Genomic DNA, 27,369 nt, shown 5'->3' with positions numbered 1-27,369 from the left:
GTGGAGAAATATATCTATTTTAGGTTAGAAAAAGCATCAGATATTATGCTCTTCTTCTTCTGAACACGCCCCGTCCAAGCTCTTCTCTCCACGGGGCCAAACGATATCACAAAACGATTTATATTTATTTTTATTTCCAAACGAATGCATCTAAAGCTATACTTGCACTTCTTATGCACTTCAATGCTGACTTACTATTATACGAATTTATGTTGCTCTTTAGAACACAAATAAAAACACATTTAGTAATTAGATTATGGCCAGAATGTATGACAGCATAGTCTAAAAGCAGGATACGATAGCAACTAAACGCCCCCCCTTATATTTAAACGGGACCTCAACCTGAAACTGTGCTTATTTCCTAGATATTAGACTGCTGCTATTACTGCTGCATCATCCTCAAACTCTCAAGGTGTTCGTAAAGGGATAATTTGGTGACCGATCTCATTTACTCGACTTAATTTTCTACTTAATTGGTGTCTGATGTTTATTTCTTTCAGTTTTGCACCGTAGCTCATGTGTAATATCAGTTAGACTCTGTAGCTATAAACCTCAAGCTGCATCTGAGCGCTGTAACTCCACTGTATGGAGTCGGCCATCTTGCACAGCCAGACTTTCCTTCCTTCGGTGCAGTTTGGAACCGTTCCACCCCACAGACCCAAAGTCTGAAGGCGGGTTTCTAGAAGAACGCAGAATCATGATATGGTTCTTAAATCTCAGAACATGGAACATCTCTTAAATGTTATTAACTTGTTTAGGAGGATGGTTGACATGGTGGTGCAGCATGTACCGTAGCATTGCTGCCTCACAGCTCCAAGGAACTCGGGCCATGGTTTCGTACAGGGACGGATCCAGACCGATGCAACGAATGCACGTGCATTGGTCAGAAATATATGTGCACCACTTAGCATCGGTCACATGCTACATAGGATATAGACATGCTCAACCAACAGACCAATTGTTCAGGATCCGACCACCTGTGGTAAGCGGTGATGCTTACCTGAGCTAATTACCTATATTCTCGCAATGCTTTGAGACAAAGAATCTAGGTCAAATCAATAAAATGCTCCAGAAAGAAGTTGAAATTCGCCACGAATAATAGGCCAAGCCACAGTCATAGCAGGCCGAGCCTGGGCTGTTTCAAAAGGTCTCGGGGAGAGGGAGGTGTTTGTAAAGTTTGGCGGGGCTAAGGCTTTCGGTGGTCGAGTTATGAATTTTTAAAGGACATGGGACATGGATTTTTTTCTGGGTATAATTATGTATAAAGGACATAAGAAATGCCATCTAAGGCCCAATCCCAATTCTAATTTCTACCCCTACCCCTCCCCCTTCCCCTCTCCCTTCCCCTTGGCCCTTCCCCTTGAAACTGAGCTACAAGGGATAGGGCTTGAAATTCAACCCTTACGTATTGGGATAGCCCTTCAACGATCGCATACGTCATCGCGTACCTCCGTCAGCGTTTACGTTAGCAAAACGCGACCAAATGCGTCATTGGCTGCGACCAGCCGCTACAGTCAGAGCCAGAAATCTCTGCTGGCAGGGTGTGATTTGTTAACTAACACCACTGAATGGGATATCTTTGGCGCTTCGTGCACCACATCCGACAGAATGAGGTGTCAGAACACTCATGTAAACAATAAAAGCGAGAATAACAGAACAAAACGTACGCAGTCAAGCAACCGAAAACAATACTCACTCCCCAAGCTTTTTAGCAGCAGCTTGGATTTCAGAAATCGCTGCTCATTCTCAGCTCGAAAGCGAATCAAGCGGCGTGTTTCCTCTGGATAACAACTTAAAACACGTAAATAATGGAGAAAATGCATTTATGACAATCTTTCGCCGCGGGAACCGCCATCTTTCTGAAATCCGCATGAAATCTCGCTGAAATCCGCATGGCATTGTGGGAAATCACTCAAACCCCTTCGTTCGGAGTCAGCTCCAGGAAAATGTCGGTTTGGAGGGGTACAGAAGCCCTACCCCTTCCCCTACCCCTCCGCGTTAACTGGGATTGGGATACCCCTACCCCTTCACGTGAACGCGCAAAATGGAGAGGAAGGGCCAAGGGGTTGGTCCAAGGGGTGAAATGGGATTCGGCCTAAATCACTGCAGGGCGTCAAAAATGTGAAAATCATCACATTATTCAACTTTTTTATACATCAGCGTAAAACAATGATTCGTTAATTAGCTAGGTGGTCACGTGACCCGTGATGTCACGAAAACTTTCCAAGGAGCCAGCGCTTGGGTATCTAATGTAAACAGGTTACCGAAATGGACACCATCGACAGTGACATTCCCGATGTTTCACAGAGATGTGAAGTTAGACCCTATCAATTCGAACCGATAGCTGGAAATTCACATGAACATGGATCTTGTCTTTACTCTGACGGGTCAGATGATTCTGAGAGTGAGAGTTCATTCAATCCCCATGAAATTGAAAGCGGTCGACTCGATAACACATCCGTAAGTTAAAAACAATTCTGCTCAAAGGCTAATGATCTGTTGAAAGAAGTATTATTTTTGTATCATACATTGAAAGTTGATCATAGATCTAGCTAAAGTCCGTTGCAAGCTCGTTTTTTTTTTGCTGATATTTTTCAAGATTGATTGAGATACAATGCTTCCAGAGTCCGAGATGAAAACATTCAAAATGGCGAAACGAATCAGAATTATGATAATCAATAATTGATACACCCAAAATTATAATACTAATCCTTACCGCATGAGGCCCATGGTAAAACCACACTTCCAGGAGGGGCTGCCGTCTGCCTCCAAGCCAGCCGAGAGCGCTCCTCGTCGGGCACGGCCAGGCGGGCGAATGCCCTGGTCCGTCCGCCCTGTCTAAAAAAATGGTACAACTCCGAGTGAAGGTATCAATGCGCTGCCGAAGCGCGCAGAAGGTGTTAGTACGCCTGTCATTATAGTGCGGACTTTCCATAGCATAGAAAATTGCCACGTTTCAATTTGTGTAACTGAACTTGTTTCATGTCACTGGTCATATAAACCTATGTAAACAGGAAAAACGTGGAAGAGTTTGGTCGCATCTAACTACAGCCCCAAAAAATACCATTGGCCATACTGAGCCTAGCTACATTGCTAACAGGAGTGACAGCGCGTCTGACTGACTGGGAGGTCGCAATACACCATGATGTTCAATGTACGTTAAACACTCTAAAAACGAAACAATTTTCTTGTCATCCAAAACACAAAAACTATTTTGTCGCATTCGTCATCATCACGATTCACACCTCTCCATATTCATATACCCGCTTGTGCTGTACCCGAAAGTTTTTGTGACGTATGATCACGTGACAGCGGCTCTTCCGGTTGTAAAATATGCATATCGGAGCTCGAGCAGAAATGCCATATAATCATCACGAATATAACGATTTTGCTGAATTTAATAGATAATTTTGTATTTGTTGATGCAATTATTTCATATTTTTAATAGAAAGAAACTGATATAGCGTGCATTTATGTTTCATGTCCCATGTCCTTTAAATCCTGGCACGCGCGCGCGGCTGGAGCCAGGGCTCATTTTAAAGTTTTCGGCGAGCCACGCTCACGTGAGGCTTCGGGATGCGAATAGCGGGCCGATCCACAATCGTAGCAAGCCATGGCTGTCCTCTTCAGAAAGGGTTCGGTGTGCTCTACACCCCTGTGAAAATCCATAGCGATCTGGTAAAATTAGTGAAAATATTTCTGCAAATGTGCATCTGTAAGATTCTTGGGCTGGATCCGTCCCTGTCGTATGTTCTCCATGTCTCTCCTTGGTTCTCATTTGGGTTCTCCGGTTTACTGCCAACTCCCAAAAACAAGATGGTGATTCTAAACTGGGCTTCTCGTGGATGGTTTCCGTATCCACCGCAATCCTGGCCTGGATAAAGTGCTAACTCAAGATGAACGAATGAATTTATTAGAATGATGTTGTTATTTAAAGCAAGTACTGTAAATGAATATTTGGGCAGATTTTTCAATAAAAGAACGTGGTTGAGACAGACGTCTAATATCTTCCTGCGTTCAGACTAGCAAGAGACAAAGCGACATACGAAGTGATGTTTTCTCAATGCTATGCAAATTAGGTTCAAACGATCGCCGTATATGATTACTCTGACCAATCCTGTAATCCTGTGGCGTGTGTGGTCCATCTTTTCTTAAACTCAGAACGTTAATTCCTACCTGCGGTTAGTTCCCTCTTTACGGTTTGACGCACAAAAATATAAACATCTTATCCTGTTATATACACTCGCCGGCCACTTTATCAGGAACACCCATCCATACAGCTGCAGCTGTTTTGTGCAAGTTCTCTAATCAGCCGATCCCTTGATGCATCAAATCATGCAGATGCAAATCAAGAGCTTCAGTTAATGTTCACAATGTTCAAACCAGGGCTTTGAACCAGAATTTTTTTCCTATTGGTTCGTTCCGAACAGAAATGGAATTTTAACGTTTCCGGTTTTGGGTTCCACCATTAAATAGACGTTCCTGAACCGGTTAGAACAAAAAAATTTCGTTCCCGGAACGGTTAATTACGTTCCCTGTCAGCGGTTTAACATGGCTATAAAATTATGTCTCTGTCTCATCCAGCTTAAGCCAAATGTAGGCTAATTCTATTACAACCTTCATTAAATAAGACAAGAAATAATTCAAAACAATTATTATTTCAAATGTTGGCGATTTGGATTCTCAGTATGTCTTCCCATCTACACAAACAGAAAAAGTGCCAAAAATGAAAGATAATTCGTTTAGTGTGTTACCAAAGGCTAGTCAGGCCCTATGCATTGATAGGCTAACAGAGGTTAATGTCATTTAATGTTCGCGAGCCTCTCATTAACGTGGACAAATATATTGATATCGTGTTTGAAATTGACGTTTTTGAATAACGATAGACTGCAATATTTACCTCTTATTTAAGATGTGGAGACGTGATAGTAGTCCACCCTCCCGCTCTCTACATTCAGTCAGCGACCGTCACACAGGAAGTGAACCCCAGCGGGTCATAGAAACTTGCGCAGGAGAAGAATGACTTTTTTATTTGTAGGCTACGGAAACTTTGAAGAACGAAATAAAAACCGGTATTAACCGGTTACCATTATTTTTAATAAGCGTTTCTGTTCCGGAACATAAAAAATAATAAAGTTTCTGGTTTCGTTTCTGTTCCATGTGAAATAGAAAAAGTTCCCGGTTTTCGTTTTCGTTCCTTGAACCGGTTCAAAGCCCTGGTTCAAACATCAGAATGGGAAAAATTGTGATCTCAATTTTTGTGTGACTTTCTTTCACTGTCGCATGGGTGTTGGTTTGAGCCAGATGGACCGGTGGTTTGAGTATTTCAGAAACTGCTGATCTCCCGGGATTTTCACAAACACCACATTCTCTAGAGTTTATACAGATAGAATGGTGCGAAAAACAAAAAACATCGAGTGAGTGAGCAACAGTTCTGTGGGTGGAAACAAACACCATGTTGATAAGAGAGGTCGGAGGAAAATGGACAGATTGAGCAGTTCGAGCTGCCCAGAAGGATATAGTAACTCATAGCAACTCTTTACAACCGTGGTGAGCAGAAAAGCATCTCCACATTGGGTTCTTCTCCTCCTGCCAGCCAAGAACAGGGATCTAAGAGCCCGTTTACACGAGGACGCTGTCGGGTAAAAACGACTAAATATTTTATCGGAAGTGCCTTTCGTCTACACGGGGACGGCGTTTCCGAGGCTGAAAAACGGAAAAAATTGAAAACGCCTTCCAGAGTGGATAAGTTAAAAACAGCCCCCGTTGCATATCCGTCTAAACTACACAATACGCGAAACTCTGCTCGGATCTGCTCACGTCGGGTACGCGTTTACGTCATACATATGTCATATACTGTACATGCCAGCCCGGGAAGTAAGAAAGTAAGTAAAAAAGTAAGAGCATGTCTGATTACATCGATCCAACGGACCTTCAAGCTGCTCTGGCAGCTTTAATAAACGTCCAGGAGTCCTTCGAACATCTATACCGAATCTGCACATATACCGTTAATGAACAGAGGCGGGTATAGTATGCTCTTACTTTTTTACTTACTTTCTTACTTACCATAGCCAGAGTAGTCAAAGTTTTCGCGGCGCAGATGTGCAGGTCATACAAGACGAAAGACGTTGCGCATGCGTACAGATATAGCGGAGGTCTTTCACAGCACCACCTAGCCGCCTGGCATGCACATCCAATTGAATTCCACACATTTATGCGTCACCGTATAGACGCAGATTTCCTCCTTGAAAACGGTCGTGTAGACGCGGAAAAAAGTGAGAACGAAAACAGACTTTTGCGTTTTTGTTTCAGACCGTCCCCGTGTAAAGTGGGCCTTAGAATCAAGAACAAGTTCTGATTAAAGTGGCCGGTGAAGGTAATACCTCATTCAAAGCGTATAGAGGTGTTACAAAGAAAAATAAAGTTCGGAAGTTTGTATGGTGAGTGTACAGTTAATACAGTTAGCTTGCTTACAGTTAATTTGCTAATCTGGCCCTGAAGCTAGTACAAACCTAGCATGGAACATGTAGAATAAACAATTTAGCTTTAGATGCTGGAGAAGCTAGTACAGTTTCTCTTCGGAATTTAAAAAAAATAATAATAATAAATAAAACCGCTGGCTTGGTCACACCCAAAAGAAACAACCTACACACTTGTTAGTGTGAGTGTAAGGTTACTTGTTAGCTACGTTAGCCTCATAGCTCCAGTGCAAAACTGAAAAAAGGAAGCATCAGACACCAAACATCTTGAATGATTGGCTAATTTTGGTGTAACTGGGAAAAAGTTTACCAGTTTGATTTCTCGCCAAACTATTCCTTTAATAGCAAAGCGCATCTCTCTCTCTCTCTCTCTCTCTCTCTCTTCTATCCAGCAGCCAAGAACAAGGTGTCAGCTCAGTGTTCTGTTCATCTCCAGTATCTCAATGAAACCCACATTCACCGGACGCTATTTCTGGATGTATCATATCTGTCTAAGAGCAGCAAATAACTTTGTTTGGAAATGCCTATTTTTATACTCGTGAGGACAAGCACACCACCGAGAATCCGTCTCTGTCGAAGAACACAACACAACACAACACTCCGCACCGTGGCCGAGAGTCTGACTAGCGATCAGAACCAAAGCTGTGAAAATTAGCGAGAGCTCGACTGACCCTCGACAGCTTCCTGTAGGAGTCTCGGAAGACCATGCGTGCTTCCGTCCCAGCGTAACAGTATAATATAATCTAATAACTCTACTGTGACTTTCAGCTTTCAATAGGAGAAAAACGTCTCATGAGTGGTAGAGATTCACACGTCGCGCGACTGTCGCAAGAATCCGTGTCTGTGGGACGGAGGAACGGTTTTCCGCATGGATTAGATCTGGGCTTAGACTACAAAATGGAGAGCATCACGTGCAGTATTTAGTGTCCGAATTTGGATTGCTATTGTATACTCTTATCAAACTGTGCAAGTTGGATTAACCACATCTTGACAATTTTTTTTTTTTAGTTGAATGCAAAAGTTAGCATCCCCTATGGTTTTTGGATGAAAAAGACAAATTCACCTTTCAGTCTTATTCTTCAGCCAGATATTTAATTGTTTGAGTATAAATACACAGGTGATTATCTAAAAAAAAAAAAGTTTAAAAATCTTATTAAAAAATCAGGGCGGCACAGTGGTGTAGTGGTTAGCGCTGTCACCTCACAGCAAGAAGGTCCGGGTTCGAGCCCCGTGGCCGGCGAGGGTCTTTCTGTGCGGAGTTTGCATGTTCTCCCCGTGTCCGCGTGGGTTTCCTCCGGGTGCTCCGGTTTCCCCCACAGTCCAAAGACATGCAGGTTAGGTTAACTGGTGACTCTAAATTGACCGTAGGTGTGAATGTGAGTGTGAATGGTTGTCTGTGTCTATGTGTCAGCCCTGTGATGACCTGGCGACTTGTCCAGGGTGTACCCCGCCTTTCGCCCGTAGTCAGCTGGGATAGGCTCCAGCTTGCCTGCGACCTTGTAGGACAGGATAAAGCGGCTACAGATAATGAGATGAGATGAGATTAAAAAATAATTTATTCCAAACTTCAAAAGCGGCATGCAAATGTAATAAAGGCGCGGCACAGACTTGTGTCACTTATCTACACCAAGTCACATGAAATACTTTGTTTTGAAATCGATAAAATAAATCACAACTCCACCTTACCTTTGAATAGTTTTAGACCAAACTTCAGAGCATCTTTAGTGCTTTTAGGAACAGGATTTTCTTTCATTATTTGTAATTCTTCCTCACTTACGGTGACAAAGCGATCGGCCGCCATTTTGCCGAGTCGCTCGAGGTGATTATCAAGAAATAGTCCAAGTTTCTCGACTAATCAGAGGACGATTTCCTATAATCACCTCCGTATTTATACTCAAACCTTATAATACTAAGAAATTCATGATTTTCTCCAATTAATAGATTTATTTTTTGAGAAAAAAAAAGAATCATCCATGATGCATGTCTCAATAACGTATTAGAACGAGCGATTTAATATTGTGTCACAGCCAGAACTACGTTCTGAGCCGTTCCTGTTATACAACACTGATGCACGCCTTCTGGCCAATCAGACTGCAGAATTAACCTGCACTGTGGTGTAAATCTTCATCCACTGTGCCTCATTATACAGCAGTTATTAGAGAATATTTAATAGTTATACCACGAAATCAAGTCGTACATGAGCTGATAGCCGACGAGGCGCGTAGCACCGAGTTGTCTATAAGCCATGTATGACGAGATTGAGTGGAATAACTGTTTTATTCTATCCACATTCACTGGATTTTGAGAAACGGAGCATTTTTATTTTTATTTTTTGCAAATTCGATAAATAAAAACTTTGTACAAAACATCCGGCAATATCATTTCTGCTTAGAATGTGAACAAACTGGCGAAACGACAGGAGCAATTTCTGAAAAATGCGATGATAATAATAATAATAATTCTTGAAGAATAAAAAAGATACATTCTTACCATCAAATACTTTTATTCCATAATTTGTTGCTCCTTTTTTTTGTATTATTTGGGGTTTTGTTTTCAAGTAGAGTTTTTATTTCGTCCTCGGTTGGTTCAGCAACACGCTCCGTCCTCCATTTTGTTTTTCTCTACTCACGGTATATGAGCTGATATCCTAGTAGTAGAGTAGCCAATCAGAGCACACGACTGCTCGTATCCGGTGGATGCGGATAGAATAATTCTGAACATCTTGTATTCAGAAAGGGGGATGCAAACGTTTTAACTATTTTGTGTCTTTCACTATTGATATTTTAAACGACACTATTTTTGACCATTTTATTCTTCATGACAATGAAGGAAACATTTGCACTCGGCTAAACATTATACAGTTCTTTAATTAGGTGATACAGCCCTTATACAGATTTTGAATATTTTTCTTTTTTCCTTCATAGCTATTCTCTCTATCAGTCTGTCTCACGATAAAGACTTTATATTTTCATTTGTACAAATTCAAACAGCTGAAATAATGCTAAAGTTAAACTCAGATGGCTTAAAGGTGCAGTGTGTTATTTTTTTAAAAAGTAATTCTCGATCCTCCTTTCAACAAGAACCTTAGTATGATTCCGACTTTTACCATGTCATAGCTTTGGATGGTTTATTTGCACTGTAGCAGGCTTTTGTTTTCCATATTTCTGGCCCGGAAATGAATCTCGTCCTCCACAACTGAAACATAGCGTTTCAGCGCTGCTGATTTTCTTTAAAGCTCATTTCTACGCCAGCGTATTTATGTGGCAGTGTAGAGAGGGGGTTTATGGGTAGTAGTAGCACACTGGGGTCACCGTGACAAGCTATCACGCACAAAACAGCCCTAACAGTGTATATAACAGCGTGTCTCTGGTGCATCAAGCAGACTTCAGGTAAACGCAGACTGATTGATTGATTGAGGTGAGGAGATGCCAATATCTTGATATTGTGATCCTTCTTCTGAGGGTTTCATCAAGCGTTTCAGAGTCTGTCACAAATGCATCTTACATGCAGTGTAAATAATAAAATGATCCTTTAGTGCATCTAGTATAAAATATGGGCTCAGAGAAAAAGCAGAAGCAGAAATATCATCTCTCTTCTAGTTTCTATATTTCACCGTAAAGTTTGATTGGGTTCATGCAACACTGCCCCCTAGTGCACGCGCTGATAACACATCCCTGCATGACATCCTGACGTGTTCGCAACTACGCTATTACAGACGCATAAACTTAAACAAATGCCTTAAAATTCAACTCTCGAGGCAGATGTAGCATCAGTGAAGGGGAGGAACTGAGTAGAGGAGAGGAGTTTTGTAGTTGTAGTTCACTTTGTTAGCAGCAGAGGGCGCAAAAGATTACAGATTGCACCTTTAAGACATGATTGAGCTTTTTCACTTCAGTGAGTTACTTCAGATTTGAAAACCTTCTTCGAAATGTTACGAATTGGGCTAAATTTTAAGTGGCGTAGGTCAGGCTTAAGTAATAATCTGTATCCGACACCATTTTGAGTCTAAGACGAGATCTAATCTGCACAAAGCAGCTGGGATCCGAGAGCTCTGGGTATTTCAGTTCTTTTAAAGAGACTCCTGTGTCTGATTCCTGGTGGTCTGTTGCAAGTTGCTCGCATGTCATACAGACTGTGATATTTTTTTGGATGCCCAACTCATCTGATGGCCTGAAGCTGGATGGATCAGCGCGGTACGGAGCGAGAACACGTCCAATGTACAAGATCGGTGCTGGATCCAGCAATTTCACCAACATTTGAGTGATAATAATGTATGCAAAATGATTATGAACAATAAAAGAAACTATTTACCAAATAAACAGCACTGCTTGTGAATTATTAGGTATAACGTTAATAATATAAAATATAATTTTGTACTATATTCATCCGTATTAATTCACAGTATACAGCTATTATTATTATTATTATTATTATTATTATTATTATTATTTATCCTGGAGGCAGTGCAGAGTGTTTACACTTGAACATGTTCCAGCAATGATTTTACAAATAGATTAAAATGTATTGCATACTCATAGCTCATAGTTTGGTCTTTTATTATATTTTTCATGCTTTGTTTTAATTTATTGTGGATGCATTGTTTATTAACAACAGGCAAAGTGACTTACTGACACCTAAACTGTAATAGAGTTATTTTTCCCCTTTATCCACAGTTTACCAAAAAGAAATTTATCCTTTTGAAAGTTTGAAAGTACATGTATAAATAAATTAATTTTTTCTGGTTATTATTATTATTATTCATCCATCCATCATCCATTACCACTTATCCTGTTCTACAGGGTCGCAGGCAAGCTGGAGCCTATCCCAGCTGACTACGGGTGAAAGGCGGGGTACACCCTGGACAAGTCGCCAGGTCATCACAGGGCTGACACATAGACACAGACAACCATTCACACTCACATTCACACCTACGGTCAATTTAGAGTCACCAGTTAACCTAACCTGCATGTCTTTGGACTGTGGGGGAAACCGGAGCACCCGGAGGAAACCCACGCGGACACGGGGAGAACATGCAAACTCCACACAGAAAGGCCCTCGCCGGCCACGGGGCTCGAACCCGGACCTTCTTGCTGTGAGGCGACAGCGCTAACCACTACACCACCGTGCCGCCCTATTATTATTATTTATTATTATTAATAATAATAGTTTATAAATTAGCATTTTATTACAACATCACATCGAAAAAATGTTATACATGTGTATCATTAAAATATTTAATTTTAAGTTGATATTTTGGAAACATTGAACATCTTTTGAACTTCGAGCCAAAGATGGAAAAATATGTTCATTTAAGTTTTTTAAAAAATTGAACTCAGTGTATAAAAATAAAGTATTTACTGGAATAAAATGTGTTTAAAGGGAAATACTGATGCTAAAATACTATTATATAATTTCTTTTTTTTTTTGAAGATTGTATATAATTTTTAGACAAAAAACAGGAATTATTATTATTATTATTATTATTATTCCAGGTTTTCAGGTAAGAAAACCATTCATGATGATTCCCTGCAGTGCGGCTCCTCACCAGCAGGGGGCGACTCATTACGACTTATTACTCAAACACGAGACCGCTTTTTCTCGAGGAGCCGCTCGCGCGACGGCGTGACTGCGGAATCACATTAGCACTGAGCTAGCAACTAAAAGACAGTGGTCGGGGGCGAGAAAAAAAAGAGCTCTAAACAGTGTATATTATTCTTTTTACATTTTGAAATACTCCTGCAGAAGGACCAACGCCGGAAAAATGAGTTTACTGGCTAAAATCGCTGAAATTGAGAACGAGGTTTGTATGTGTAGTTGGTTAGCTTACTGAAACAGTGGCTGAATCTCAAATAGCATTTTATTCCCTATATACGCGCACTATATAGGGTGTTACGGTAATCATTCCTGCACCGTTTTAGTGCACTAGTTCAATAAGAGGAAGGCGTTTAGGATACGGCTCTAGTTTGAGCTCTATCAGTGTTGGAAACCGGGGCCGCGGTTTAACGTTTAACAGTGATGAATTTGAACAGTTTATGAATAATTCGGGTTAATTAACTAAAGTTACAGTTAAACAGCACATTCATTACTGTAAATTCAGTCGGTTTTAGTTTTATTTATTTATTTGTGTAACATGTGAATGTGGCTTGAGTTAGCTTGCTTAGTTGGCACTGATGTTACCAAACAAACAGCGCCAAAGTTCTGTTTTTTAAATAAAAAAGACCAATAATTTACCACACGAAGGAAAATACTATAAAACATGGTAGTAAATTAATACATAATTCAGATTATTATGATTAAAAACAATTTTAAAGCGCCAGAGATTCAGCAAAGTACACCAAACTAGGGTTTGTCAAAATAACAGAATCGGAACATCTCGCGATACTTCAGTCGATATCTGCATGGTGCACGATATATCGCGATATTTTTTTGTTAATCTTGCTTTTTAAAAGTATCAGCTAAACAGTACACTGCAACAAATATCTTATTAAAAGAAAATGTATTTAATATGGGTGAATTTATCGAATGTTTCTAATTAGATTATTTGAACTCAAATATAAGCTTATCTAGTCTAGCTTACTTTTAGATATGTAGTGAAAATTCATTATGTCTGATAATTATAACTATTCTTTTAAGTTCGTTTCTTAAGACACGTATTTTTAAGTATGTTACCTCGCTTGTTGACAGTTTCGGCGAACACTTCCGCCTCCTTCAAAACAGTCACCAGATGTCGAGTGGTGACGTGCCTTATCAGCTGATGTTACTCTATGGAGGCGTGAACGTCCTGCCCAATTTGACAGGTAGTCCTTTTAGAGGCAGTGGAGATACGTAAGCGGGCGCAGAGGACCATGAACCGGGATGAGGGAGCGTACGCACTGTCACACACCTGGAGCGCAGTCCTGGGGCAGCGACCTGACAGCAGGAGGCGTGGACTACCTGTCAAATTGGGCGGGACGTTCACGCCTCCATAGAGTAACATCAGCTGATAAGGCACGTCACCACTCGACATCTGGTGACTGTTTTGAAGAAGGCGGAAGTGTTCGCCGAAACTGTCAACAAGCGAGGTAACATACTTAAAAATACGTGTCTTAAGAAACGAACTTAAAAGAATAGTTACTTTTAGACTTTTACTCATTTCAAGCTTTCAGTGTTCTTATACTATTGGCAGATCATTTTGCTTCTTTCTAAAATTAAATGCTTAAAATTTTCAAATTGCCTGCTGATAGAATAAGAAACCCTAAAGCTTGAAATGAGTAAAAGCGTCTAAAAGTAAGCTTAATAATCTTTTAATATGAAATCTGAGAGAAAATCACCCATATTAAAGATATTTTCTCTTAACAAGGTATCCATTTTTGCAGTGAAGCTCTTCTTCTTCTGGCTGCTCCCGATTAGGGGTCGCCACAGCGGATCTTTCGTCTCCATTGCTCCCTGTCTTCCGCATCCTTCTCTGCCACTTTCATGTCCTCTCTCACCACATCCATGTATCTCGTCTTTGGCCTTCCTCGTTTTCGTTTGCCCGGCAGCTCCATCCTCAACATTCTCCTTCCAACATCTCTTCTCAGGATGTGCCCATACCATCTCAATCTTATCTCTTTTAGCTTAATTCCCAAGCTCTCCACATGTGCTGTCCCTCTGATGTGCTCGTTCCTTATCCTGTCCAACCGTAACATCCTCAACTCCGCCACCTCCAACTTCGCCTCCTGTCTCTTCGTTAAGGGTACGGTCTCCAATCTGTACATCATAGCTGGTCTCACTACTGTTTTATACATCTTACCTTTCACTTTTGCTGGGACTTTCCGATCACGAATGATTCTCGGCAGTGAAGCTCTTTTGTATATATTATATCGACGCAAGTGTTTTACGAGCTACGTCCGGGACATGGAGAACCAAAACCGTGATATTAATCTCTGTCACTTGTGAGGAAACCGATGAGTTGTTTGATACGTTTGGGTACTCTGTTTGTGAATGTGTCTATATAATAAAAAGAAAATCACATGTTGGCTTGAATATCTGAAGTTTATCTTCTTATGTTGGGGGAAAAACTCACATTTTTCATATAAAATATATCATGGATCTGAGTTATATATTTCACTCTGATGACGTCACTCCCAATGTTTTCCAGCTGACTGGACATGCGTTGTCAAAATGGTGAACTGGTTCGAAATTAAAATTCTTTTGATTAACTTGCGCACTGCTAACACTCATTTCTATATTATAAAATCATATTGCACAAGGGTGAAAACATTGAGATAAATATGACCTTGATACCTGGATCATTAAGATATTGTGAAAAGTAGGTAAGCGTCATCAAATATATCAGGAGACTCTCGAGCTCTCTTAGTAATAAGATTAACAATCATCTCACACGCGTATAATTAATCTCAGATCTGATCTGGTACTGATCCAGGTCATTGTCATCTCAGATATTTTCAGGCTGATGCACTTCTTATTTACTGTCATCGTGTCCTCCAGGCCAACCCTTATAGTATTGACTGCCGGTTTTTTTTAGAGAAGTATTAATGCGTTGTGATTTGTGTGCTGGGCTGCAGATGGCTCGTACTCAGAAGAACAAGGCCACAGCACATCACTTGGGCCTGCTCAAGGCTCGACTCGCCAAACTGCGCAGGGAGCTCATCACTCCTAAAGGAGGCGGCGGAGGAGGAACAGGAGAAGGTTCGTCATACAGAATGAGCTTAAAAATGCATGTTTAACTTGGAGAAGAAATAGACACAGGCTGTTACGTTAACAACAGACGGCCTACGATCGAAAAACGTAGTGGGTGGATCTCATGTACTAGCAGAATTCTGTCGGTTTTATGTGTTATTCACCAGAGTCTCAGTCTTGGGTGGATTTGTTTTGTACACTTTTCTGGCTGCAGTCTTCAGGATCTTGAAGGATTAAATCTGATTGGCTCTTCAGACTTCCACCCTTCTTTGGGCTTTATATGTTGTGACACAATGAGGTTTTTTGTTTTTTTTTTCCCCTCCCCAAACTTTTTTTGAAGATGTACTTACTGTATTAAGAAAAGTTCACAGAGTCCCATCTTTAAAAAGTTATTTAAAGGTGCAATTTTTTTCTTTAAATACAAATAAACATGGAGAATTATGTAGAACACGATATTAAAAAGAAACAAAAATACCAGCGCATTAAGCTGTGGCAGAAGCAAGAGTGTATTAATTTGCTGAGGAAACCCGTTTGGAAAACTGACTTCCGCTCCAGAATGCTTGTCTGTGTTTAGAGGCGTCTCGTGTCAATCATTTTTATAGACACTATTCAGATAACTGTATATTATCCTGGAGGCGGAGCTTCATGAATATGGGTGGGACTAATTCAAAAGTCAAGCAATCCTAATTGTTAAAGGGGGAGAAAAAGAGTCATCTATCTTAATGTGCCTTTAAGAGTTCTGTGTGAAGCAGTTCGTGGGTGTTTCATCTGCCCTTGATTAAATTTCTATTTCTGGTGAACTTAAGTGGTTCTTTTCCCTGATTAATGAAACGTACTGGGTTCTCTAGTGCCTTGTGAAAATACTCGCACACTACTGCATTAGAATATTAACACTTCAGACAGCAGGCTTGCTCTCTTGGTGTGGAGGTAGTTTTTGCCCCTCGTGTGTAACCTTTAAAGTGTTCTGTGTATTTTCAGGCTTTGATGTTGCAAAGACAGGAGACGCACGTATCGGCTTTGTGGGCTTCCCTTCGGTGGGCAAGTCCACTCTGCTGAGTAACCTGGCCGGAGTGTACTCCGAAGTGGCTGCGTACGAGTTCACGACGCTCACCACGGTGCCGGGAGTAATCCGCTACAAAGGAGCCAAAATCCAGGTTCTGTGGAAAATCCATTATACAGTACACATTGTTTAGATTGGGACAGATCTGCTGTGTCTCACAGACATAACAGGCAGTTTTAATTATTGTTTTAATTTAAATAAGTTTTTTAAATATTGGGTAACTTTTTTTTTTTTTTAATAGTTTAAAGTTGTGCCGTTGATGCTGACGTCTTGCCTGCTGTGTGTTTCAGCTCTTGGATCTTCCAGGTATCATCGAAGGAGCCAAAGATGGTAAAGGCAGAGGAAGACAGGTTATAGCAGGTAGAGAGAGCAAACTTTGTGTGTACACACATCATGCCTTTGCTTGTTCACATTCATTGCGGGCTCTCTCATTGTTCTTGGTTTGTGTTTCAGTGGCTCGTACCTGCAACCTGATCCTGATCGTCCTGGACGTTCTGAAGCCTCTCGGACACAAGAAGCTGATCGAGCACGAGCTGGAGGGCTTCGGCATCCGTCTCAACAAGAAACCTCCCAACATCGGCTTCAAGAAGAAGGACAAAGGAGGCATCAACTTCACCACTACTGTACGTCACAGTGTCACACATTCACCTGCTTTGGGGGGGCAGACCTTTGACATGGAAAGGTGCAGGGAGTCTCATTCGAGCACGTTCTCTGACATAAACACACCTGACATCATAACAAAATGGCTGCGTACAGTCAATAGATTTCCCTACACATCATTTTATACTTGATGAAACTTGAGTTTGTATAATAATGCAGCTTTTGTGTTAACGTGAAAATGTTGTATATTTTGATTTGTAATCTTGGTTTCAGCATGAAGAAAAAATTCATATAGATCAAATTCAAAGCACTGGAACATTTTTAGATCAAAACCTGGGAAAATTGAAATTCGTACAATAGATTGCAGCATTAAATCCTGGATTTTGTCACCTCATGTTTGTACAGCTGTGTTTATTGAAGTGTAAAAGGCCAAAACCGAGACTGGAAATACTGTATGCTTTCGGCCTTCGGAAGGTGATCTGGGTTTATACTAGAAAGCAAGAAAGCTTCAGCAAGAGGTTGAGTTCCTATCTAGCTGTGATTCTGACGCATCACAAGCACCATCTCAGTCTTGTGCAGAATAGTCATGACGCATTTAAGCAACAAATCCAAATGATTAACTGAAGTAGATTCACGGTTAGGGCGGCACGGTGGTGTAGTGGTTAGCGCTGTCGCCTCACAGCAAGAAGGTCCGGGTTTGAGCCCCGTGGCCGGCGAGGGCCTTTCTGTGCGGAGTTTGCATGTTCTCCCCGTGTCCGCGTGGGTTTCCTCCGGGTGCTCCGGTTTCCCCCACAGTCCAAAGACATGCAGGTTAGGTTAACTGGTGACTCTAAATTGAGCGTAGGTGTGAATGTGAGTGTGAATGGTTGTCTGTGTCTATGTGTCAGCCCTGTGATGACCTGGCGGCTTGTCCAGGGTGTACCCCGCCTTTCGCCCGTAGTCAGCTGGGATAGGCTCCAGCTTGCCTGCGACCCTGTAGAACAGGATAAAGCGGCTACAGGTAATGAGATGAGATGAGATTCACGGTTTCTGTTAATTGTCAATACGACAGTCACCACTAGGTGGCACTGTGGAGGTATTGATTGTAATTTTATTTCTCGCTCGAAGTTCTCTGCTTCTGGAGAAACCACTGTCCTGAACGTGCTCAAACACGCCTGATTCAACAAAACCGCCCATCCTGATTTGAAGTGTGTGTGTTAGAGCAGGGAAATCACTTTTAAAGTTTTAAAGGAGCGCTTTAAAGGTACCTGTGCTCTAGGTGGATAATTAGGGGAGGAAAGGGGTCTTGTATCATTCCTAAAATTAATAAATATGTGCCCTTTCTCAAGGACATCCTGAGAGTTAGTGAAGTCTGAGTTTTATTTCCTGTCTCATGCTGTTTTCTTGTCGTCGTGTCTCAGTGTGCGCAGAGCGAGCTGGATGGTGAAACGGTGAAGAGCATTCTGGCTGAGTATAAAATCCACAATGCAGACATAACGCTGAGGGGCGACGTGACTGCCGATGACCTCATAGACGTGGTGGAGGGAAACAGGTACGTAACGACTGCCAACTATTCTGGGTCGTGACTGACCTGCCATGACCTGCTCTTTAGTTTCAGTACAACCAAAGAAGCTGCTTATCTCATTTGTTTATCTTTCTTTCTTTTCTCTACATCTACATCTCTCTCTGTCTACATAATTCTCTGTCCATCTCTGTATCTATTTATCTCGGTCTCTTGCTCTTTCTTTATTACTTTCTGTTCTCTCTTTCCTTCTCTTTATCACCCCAATCTGTCTCTCGCTAATGTTCTTCATCCCTCTTTCTCTGTATCACTGTCTTTCTCTCTATATATTTATCTCTCTCTCTTTCTCTCTCTTAGAGTTTACATCCCCTGCATTTATGTCTTGAACAAAATCGACCAGATCTCCATCGAAGAGCTGGACATCATCTACAAAGTCCCTCACTGCGTGCCGATCTCCGCTCACCACCGCTGGAACTTTGATGACCTGCTGGAGAAGATCTGGGATTACCTGCAGCTCGTACGCATGTAAGGAAATCCGAAATCACATCAGCTTTGAGCAGAAGGCATACTGAAGAGTCTCGGGTCAGGGTTGGAGTAAAACTTGTTAGACAGGCTTTAAGATCTCGGCTAAAGCACCGATCTGAATGAAAAGCAAATAAAAATTGTGAAGGGGAACGGAAAGAATGAGGGTATCAGTTGCAGGATCCAGGGGTACAAGATGTATCCCGTGTATATATTGTTAAAATATGTAACAACGACGAGGGCAATAAAATCAGTACTGCTCACACAGGTTACTAGAAGGAAAAACTACTTCTATACCAAAAGATATATAAGCGATTTTAGTATTTGGAAATTTGAGCTAAATTCCGATGTAACACGTAACATGAAAGCTGCTCACCAACAGAACTTTTACTCACTACTTTAAAAAAAAAAAATGCATCAATTTTCTTCAATTTTTGAATGAATTTTACACTTTGACTATTATGCTAACAATCTAGACCCAAACTGGAGACTATGGAACTCGAGAATGAAAGATTTCAAGCAAAATAACAAAACGTGCATCATGTAACGCTGTTTTTAATTATACTCCTATATCACTAAGTTTTAACTTCATACAAGCTAAAGTTCTCTTCAAAAAATATACAAGAGTTCTCATAAGATTTACTTACTGTTTGCGAATTTTCAGCTTTCTGCTTCGAATAACTATTCCAAAATTACACTGAATTCTCAACCCTGAACACATTTATGCAGATAAAAATTGCAGGAAAACTCGGCCATTTTGCTCTGAAAAATGCTTTCTTGGGATCGCGTACAATGCGTCTCAACAACAGGAAGGCTTGAACTGTCATCCTCATATCCCAAATGTTCTTTTGATACCAAATCTTCTTGATTCCATCATAAACAGCTCCCAAAATTACATGTTTTCTGAAACCCCGAACACCTATTTCGATCAACAGTGTCTAAGAATTGCTTTGGCAGGATCAGTTTACAAAGCAAACGAGCGTGGTAAACAAAAAGGTTCGAACTTGCTGCTTCTCCGCTCACTTCACGGCCATTTCTTCTTCTTGTGAAGGTCTTTGATAAACTGTTAGAGGGGGCTAATACAATAATACCCCTAATAACAATAGATATGATGAACAGCGGGCGGCACGGTGGTGTAGTGGTTAGCACTGTCGCCTCACAGCAAGAAGGTCCGGGTTCGAGCCCCGTGGCCGGCGAGGGCCTTTCTGTGCGGAGTTTGCATGTTCTCCCCGTGTCCGCGTGGGTTTCCTCCGGGTGCTCCGGTTTCCCCCACAGTCCAAAGACATGCAGGTTAGGTTAACTGGTGACTCTAAATTGACCGTAGGTGTGAATGTGAGTGTGAATGGTTGTCTGTGTCTATGTGTCAGCCCTGTGATGACCTGGCGACTTGTCCAGGGTGTACCCCGCCTTTCACCCGTAGTCAGCTGGGATAGGCTCCAGCTTGCCTGCGACCCTGTAGAACAGGATAAAGCGGCTACAGATCATGAGATGAGATGAGATGATGAACAGCCTTGCTAAACATTGTGTGACTAGCAAAGATTGCGTGACTTTTTTTTTTTACGCTTCAGTTGCGAAACAACTATCACAATGGAAAATTCTACGAATTCAACAGCAATTTGGAGAAAAAAGAACTCAAAGAAAAGACAATAAATGTGAAAATATCAAAGACCATGCCCGCAATGCATTCTGGGTATTAGTTAAAATGAATAATATAATAGATAATCTCTCAAAATGACTAAAATATTTGTTCTCATGATCAAATCTCATCTCATTATCTGTAGCCGCTTTATCCTGTTCTACAGGGTCGCAGGCAAGCTGGAGCCTATCCCAGCTGACTACGGGCGAAAGGCGGGGTACACCCTGGACAAGTCGCCAGGTCATCACAGGGCTGACACATAGACACAGACAACCATTCACACTCACATTCACACCTACGCTCAATTTAGAGTCACCAGTTAACCTAACCTGCATGTCTTTGGACTGTGGGGGAAACCGGAGCACCCGGAGGAAACCCACGCGGACACGGGGAGAACATGCAAACTCCGCACAGAAAGGCCCTCGCCGGCCACGGGGCTCGAACCCGGACCTTCTTGCTGTGAGGCGACAGCGCTAACCACTACACCACCGTGCCGCCATGATCAAATCTAATAATCAATATTCTGATGACCGATAAGTGACTTTGTGAAATTGTTAATTTTTCTCATATGTTACACCTTTGTACCCCTGGATCCTGCAACTGATCAGGGTGAAAGATTCACGTTTGTGGTTAAGTTCATTTCATTCATTCATTCCCTACCTGCTAGTATTTTCTTGTTAGCTATGTTACCAGCTCTGGGTTCTGCATCTTGATCCATGATCAGTAGTCTTAAATTTAAAGCAGCTAACAATTTAATAAGAGATTTTTGGAAATATTTTTGAATATATATTCATGTATCCTTCTGTGTGTGTGTGTGTGTGTGTGTGTGTGGTGTGTGTGTGTGTGTATAAAATATGACTCATCATATTTACGGTAAAAAAAAAAAAAAAAGGGCGTTCACACTTAGGATGAAATTGTCACAAAATGTGAGCTGTGTTGCTGATAACGTTAATGCTGAGGGTACATTTGATTAGCTAGACATTCAGAAAAGCTGGCTTGAACTAGAAGGATGACACATTGTGTTCTCAAGGCTAGAATGCATGGTTTATTTTTTTAAATACACCATTTATTATTATACCCTCTCTCCGAAGGAAGGGAGGGTATACTGGTTTATCTCTGTGTTTCTGTCCGTCCGGAACACCCTTTTTCTCAGCAGACACAAATCATAGCCACTTGGTACCAAACTTAACACCAGTGAGTGGCCTAGTGGTTAGTGTTAGGGATCGACCGATATGTTTTTTTTTCAGGGCCGATACCGATTATTATGGAATTGGGATGCCGATAACCGATAAATGTAAACATTATAATTCACATGAAATTAAACATGGCACACACTGACACAGACCTTCATATCCATGAAATGTATGTTTAATTGTAAAATTGAACATGAAATTTTGTGCAGGGAGATGCCAGCAGCATTTGTACAATAAAGTCAAACATTAGTTAGAATAAAATGAGAAATAAAATAATAATAAAATAAATATTCTCCAATAAAAAAAATAAATCACTCCCTACTATATTACAACTCACCATTTTCAGTGGAAAATAAATGAAAATACACTCTGGATTCTTTTACACTAAGAACTAAGTAAGACTTACCAACTTCAAGTAGTTTTTAAATAAATCAAGTGTAGGGAGCTGCCTGCAGCATTTAAAAAGTAAAATCAAACATACAGTAAAGTAGGCTATCACTCCCTATTAGGAGCGGCTGCTCCTTTAAGAGTATATCGCTTTCCGAATCAGGAGCGCTAGCGAGGAGAATCACTTGCGCAAGAATTATAATTACTAGTCACACCTGGCTTGTTTAAATGTTCAAATAGCGCTTTATAAAGTTACCTAACATATACAAGTGCAATGCGCTTTTTGAGCACGAGTCATGTCATGAAGTTTACTCATCACCATAACAAATAGCCAGTAGGCTTGCGCTAGCCTACAGAGCACAAACACTACGTTTTATTTCATCTTCCCTTGACCACCTCTCTGTATGGCTGTCATTCTACTGTTCGAGTAGAACTACTGACACATTCACAACGTTTCCAGACGGGGATTTAAAAATGACTGCAGCCTACGTTATGCTGTTTCAGCGAGACTAGTTGGTTGTAGGCTAATTCAAGTGCTTCCTTCCGTAAGCTAAGTTTGCCTGGCTACACAGATGCAAATGGACAATTTTAACGAGTAGTAGATGAAGAATGTAAACATATAATGATGTTGTGCTTTTGCAACTTGTGTGTTTGTGACTTATTGCGGGAAAAGCAGCGTGTCCTTACCTTGATACGGGCGCCTTGAAACAGTTCAGAGTGTTTAGCTGCGCGTGTCGATTGGCTATATCTCTTGTGCCAAACAAATCAGATGTTGTGGTGGGCGGGACCGTGTTCTTGAACTCAGAGAGGCGAGTGCAGGAAAGGCCGTGCAGTGACGGTCGCGTTAGGAACGAAATGGCTGCAAAAAGGCATGTTATCAGCATATCGGTGGAAATTATGGCCGATACCGATAACCCTAAAAATGCAGAATATCGGCCCGATATATCGGCCAGGCCGATTATCGGTCGACCCCTAGTTAGTGTGTCCACCTCTCAGTCAGGAGATCGTGAGTTCTGGGTACCTACTGCCGTCTGGCAAGGCACACTGCAATACAGATGTGAGTGGGGAGTCAAACTCTCGCGGTTACCAGAGGACCCGCCCCCCACTGTAACCCTAGCTATGTGAGAGGCCGAGGGCTACGGAAACGGAGATCAGCGCCGCCCTATGCGCCACATGGCGTGGGAAGAACTGGTACCAAACTTAAGCTTGGGGTTCTATGCTGTGTATACCGTTTTCAGGTCTGTCACACATCAACTTCCTGTTTACCGACTGAGTGTATTTACGAAACGTATAGGGTGAATTTTGACGCCATTTCAAGAAGCAAAATGCTGTTTCAAAATGGCAGTTTACCAGGATGCTATTTGAAATCCTTGGGGAGAGACATTGCTCTTTACTTACTCGTTTCAGGGTTCATTATTTGTTGAAGTCAACATTTATAATAAGTGTCCTATTCCTTCAATCGCTCGCGTTCTGATATAAGCGAGAGCGGGGGGGGGATACGTAAGTGAGCAGTAGCTCACAGTTGATCTTGTTAGAAAAGATTTACATCTGATTGCATAAATTGGATGCAGCACTGGCACTGTGTCTGTACATGGGGTAAATAATATCCAGGACTGGGGTAATTCAGAACCACTGCAGTTAAACCTGTTGATTCAAGTCACCATTAGATTTCCGTCAGCGATTTAAAGATCATCTTTTGTTTTTAACTCCTCAGCTACACCAAGCCGAAGGGTCAGCTCCCTGACTACACAGCTCCTGTGGTCCTTCCTGATGGCCGAACAGCTGTTGAGGACTTCTGTCTCAAAATCCATAAAAACCTCATCAAGGAGTTTAAATAGTAAGTATCACCCATATTTGTACTGCAAAGGGAAACTTCTTGAGCAAAACCAACTGCAGTATAAAGCTTTAACCCTATAGACCTCTTTCACTGACGTCACCCGAAACCGGAAGTAAACAGACCCCGCGCCATTTTGGAAGACCAACAAACTCGTGATAACGGCAGCGGTATGTGAACCCACGAGAATAAAGTGGAGTGGCAAACTACTTAAACAAATCTGAGCTGTTTTATTTATGATTTATTGGCCCAACAGTAGACTTGAAAGAAACCTGTGTGAGACTTGGCAAAAAACTGTGGATATAATGGATAAGTCTGTGCATGATCTGCGGACACTTTGAGGTAAGCAAACGCGAGAAATTCAGATTTAAAACATGCTAAATTGGCCCCAAGTTGATAACTGTATGAGGAGCAAGCTTCCCAGACTTCTACAATTTAATAATAATAACTATGTGTAGGTTATTCTTAATAACAGCTGTAATATCATGAACCAAGCCACTAACAACATAATTGTAAGCCTGTAGCCCTTTGTAAGCTTTCAAGTCATCAGCAGTGTAGGCACTGGGTGTAAACAACAAATAGTTTACAATGTCTGGGTAGCAAACAGATGGCAGAATTGGTGTCCGGTCCTCCTTATGTATCTGACACGGAGAAATAATATAAATCGTGCTGCCTGCCAGATTACAGTCGTCTGTTTTATTGTATCAGTACTAGTATCACTTACTATACTCATCAGTCATAGATTAGTCCAGTACAACATGACCAGCTTGCTTTTTTTCCATTTGACTGTCGCAAGTTTTTTCAGGCTGGTACAGTCAAAAATTGAAAAAAGTTTTGGCCTACTAAACTAGTCATCAATTCTACTAGTGTATTAATTGGAGTCGACATGAAAACGTTCGGTAAAAACTTTAAACCAGTACAATCTCTTCTTCAAAGTTTCACCAAATGGTTTTATTTATGCAATTTAAAGCTCATAATACTTTATAACTTTGGTCGACACGGAGCAAAAACATGGCTGAATCCTGAATGACTCCTATTTGTTTAAATAGGGGACTACATAGGTGGCAAAATGTAGTTTCTTTTTCCCTGCCATGGAAGTGCACTTGTATACCGAGGAGGAAAGCAATTTGCATTACAGCCGTGAGGCGGCTCGACTCGGTTTTCCCTTTCGGGCGCTCTCGTTTTCTGTTAGAATTTGGTAAAGAAAAAATAAATATTATTTACCAGCTTACCAGGTCCATTAACATAAATCTGACAGCTGACAAGGTCGGGATATAAACGAACTTTTGCGTTAAACTGTGTGCTTGGATTCACATAATTTTTTCTGAGTCTTATCATATGGGTCAAACCCATCAATCACAGCCAGTTTCTCCACATACCGTGCCCTTTCTGCAACTGGTAATGTACTCACATAACCCGAATTATCATCCATCGTGTCACTTTACTCTCGCTCATACTTTGTTTTATATTGTGAGTGCATGTACTTGGTCTTCCAATATGGCGCCTAACAAAATCTCGCGGCGCGGTGACGTCATGTGAAAGGGGTCTATATTAAGGTCTGGAGCACATGGACAACGTGACCTCATGGAGTTAAACAGAAACCAGCAAAGACGTAACGTACTGGTATATTGGAGAGACACACTCGAGACGTGTCTCCGTCACTTTTTATTCAGCTCAGTTTAAAGGTTTATTCTGTCTTCAAAAGATTTTCAGCAATATACAGACAAGTGACAAAGACCTTAATTGATCACCTTAATAAAGAAATATCCCAAATGCTTAAAAGCCTCTGCTGTGGAAGGTCCCCTGTGGCATGTGTGAGAGATGAAGGATGCAGGAAAAGCCATTATCAGGTCTTGGATCAGAGCTTTATGAATAACTTGTATAAACTTTCCTTTCTGCAAGCTGGTAGAGTTCCAGCAGTAGTGCAGCACCTCCCTGATGTAATGTACGAGTGTAACACCGATCATAAATCACAGCTTTAATGGAACGTAGCCTGACTTTTTTTTTTTTTTTTTTCCTTCTCTCCTCTCCCCCGAATCCTTCTCTCCAGCGCGCTGGTGTGGGGCTCCTCCGTGAAACACAACCCTCAGAAAGTGGGCAAAGACCACGTGCTGGAGGACGAGGACGTCATTCAGCTGGTCAAGAAGTAAAATCAGACTCGAACACTTTGCATGACCGAGCTGCTCTTTACAGCGAACAGCGAGACGGTTTTCAAAAGACCAGAGACGGCGTCCGTGACATCGACGTCGTCAGATGGCTTTTCATTCTTTCCTTTGGACGTCATCAGGTTATATATGAACGTTAATGTTGCATTTAGCCTTCCCAGCGCATGTGTTAAAGCCACACGTGGGTTGAATGCTGTTAAAAAGGAAGACGGATTGTATCTATATGTTTAAATAAAAGAATTCAAACTCCTGAAATGATGCTTTTCATGGCTGTAATTCAAAACTGTGAAATTATGACCTGTTATTGATGGGGGGGGGATTTCCTTGATACCCCACAACTGCAGGCTGACGGTCTCTGGTTACTGTTTGTGTGATGTTTCACATGGGTTTCCTCAGGGTTCTCTGGTTTCTTCCCACCTCCTAAAAACATGTCAGTAGAGGGCTGGTAGGTGGATTGGCTAAAATAAACTGTTCCTAAGTGTGCATGGTGCCTTGTGATGGACTGGAGCCCCATCCAGGGTGTATTCCCACCTCTTGCTCAGTGTTCCTGAGATAGACTCTGGATCCTCCACCACCCTCGGCAGGATAAAGTGCTTACTGAAGATGAAATGAAGCAAAGATAACATTTCTGCTGAGATTTCTCCAAGACCAAGTACATGCACTCACAATATAAAACAAAGTACGAGCGAGAGTAAAGTGACACGATGGATGATAATTCGGGTTATGTGAGTACATTACCAGTTGCAGAAAGGGCACGGTATGTGGAGAAACTGGCTGTGATTGATGGGTTTGACCCATATGATAAGACTCAGAAAAAATTATGTGAATCCAAGCACACAGTTTAACGCAAAAGTTCGTTTATATCCCGACCTTGTCAGCTGTCAGATTTATGTTAATGGACCCGGTAAGCTGGTAAATAATATTTATTTTTTCTAAATCCAGTTTTGACCTAAATCCAGTAGAGTATTTAAAAGTAAGAAAAATAATTTCTTATTCCAACATGATGTGAATTATGAGATTGTCAGAAGTTGAAAGTAATAACGATGTGCATCTCTCTAACTTATTTCAAATGCAATCAGATGCTAGAATAATGTAATTTAAAGCTGTGTGGAGAATTATTGGGTTTTTTTAATTAAGTGGAAAAAAAACTTTGAGAACACGACACAGAGGTCACGCCTTCTCCACTTGGACAGCTATACACAGGCCATACCTCCTTCACTGACACTGCATTGCGCAGAGGCCACACCTCCACTGGGACTGACCAGAGGCCACACTTCCATTCGGCTAGACAGGCTTCATTGAGACTGACATGCAGAGGCCATGCCTACCCA

The 27,369-nt window shown here is 41.4% G+C and overlaps 1 protein-coding gene across 2 annotated transcripts; it reads left to right on the top strand.

The window, feature by feature from the left end:
* The first annotated feature begins 12,076 nt into the window (after positions 1 to 12,076).
* drg1 (developmentally regulated GTP binding protein 1) lies at positions 12,077 to 26,293 on the top strand. Of its 2 annotated transcripts, XM_060908126.1 has the most exons (10): positions 12,077 to 12,279; positions 14,075 to 14,193; positions 15,026 to 15,149; positions 16,119 to 16,294; positions 16,491 to 16,560; positions 16,654 to 16,823; positions 18,201 to 18,331; positions 18,659 to 18,826; positions 23,754 to 23,876; positions 25,924 to 26,293. In XM_060908126.1, exons 3-10 carry the CDS (start codon positions 15,026 to 15,028, stop codon positions 26,021 to 26,023), a joined length of 1,062 nt encoding a protein of 353 aa, XP_060764109.1. In that variant the 5' UTR covers positions 12,077 to 12,279; positions 14,075 to 14,193; the 3' UTR covers positions 26,024 to 26,293. The 2 variants fall into 2 exon arrangements, with proteins under 2 accessions (XP_060764109.1, XP_060764108.1); XM_060908125.1 differs by lacking the exon at positions 14,075 to 14,193.
* The last annotated feature ends 1,076 nt before the right edge of the window (positions 26,294 to 27,369 follow it).

Source organism: Neoarius graeffei, chromosome 25 (assembly GCF_027579695.1).
Source record: "Neoarius graeffei isolate fNeoGra1 chromosome 25, fNeoGra1.pri, whole genome shotgun sequence".
Classification (NCBI taxonomy): domain Eukaryota; kingdom Metazoa; phylum Chordata; class Actinopteri; order Siluriformes; family Ariidae; genus Neoarius; species Neoarius graeffei.
Note: the sequence above shows the minus strand (reverse complement) of the source record. Positions and strands in the feature narration are given on the sequence as shown.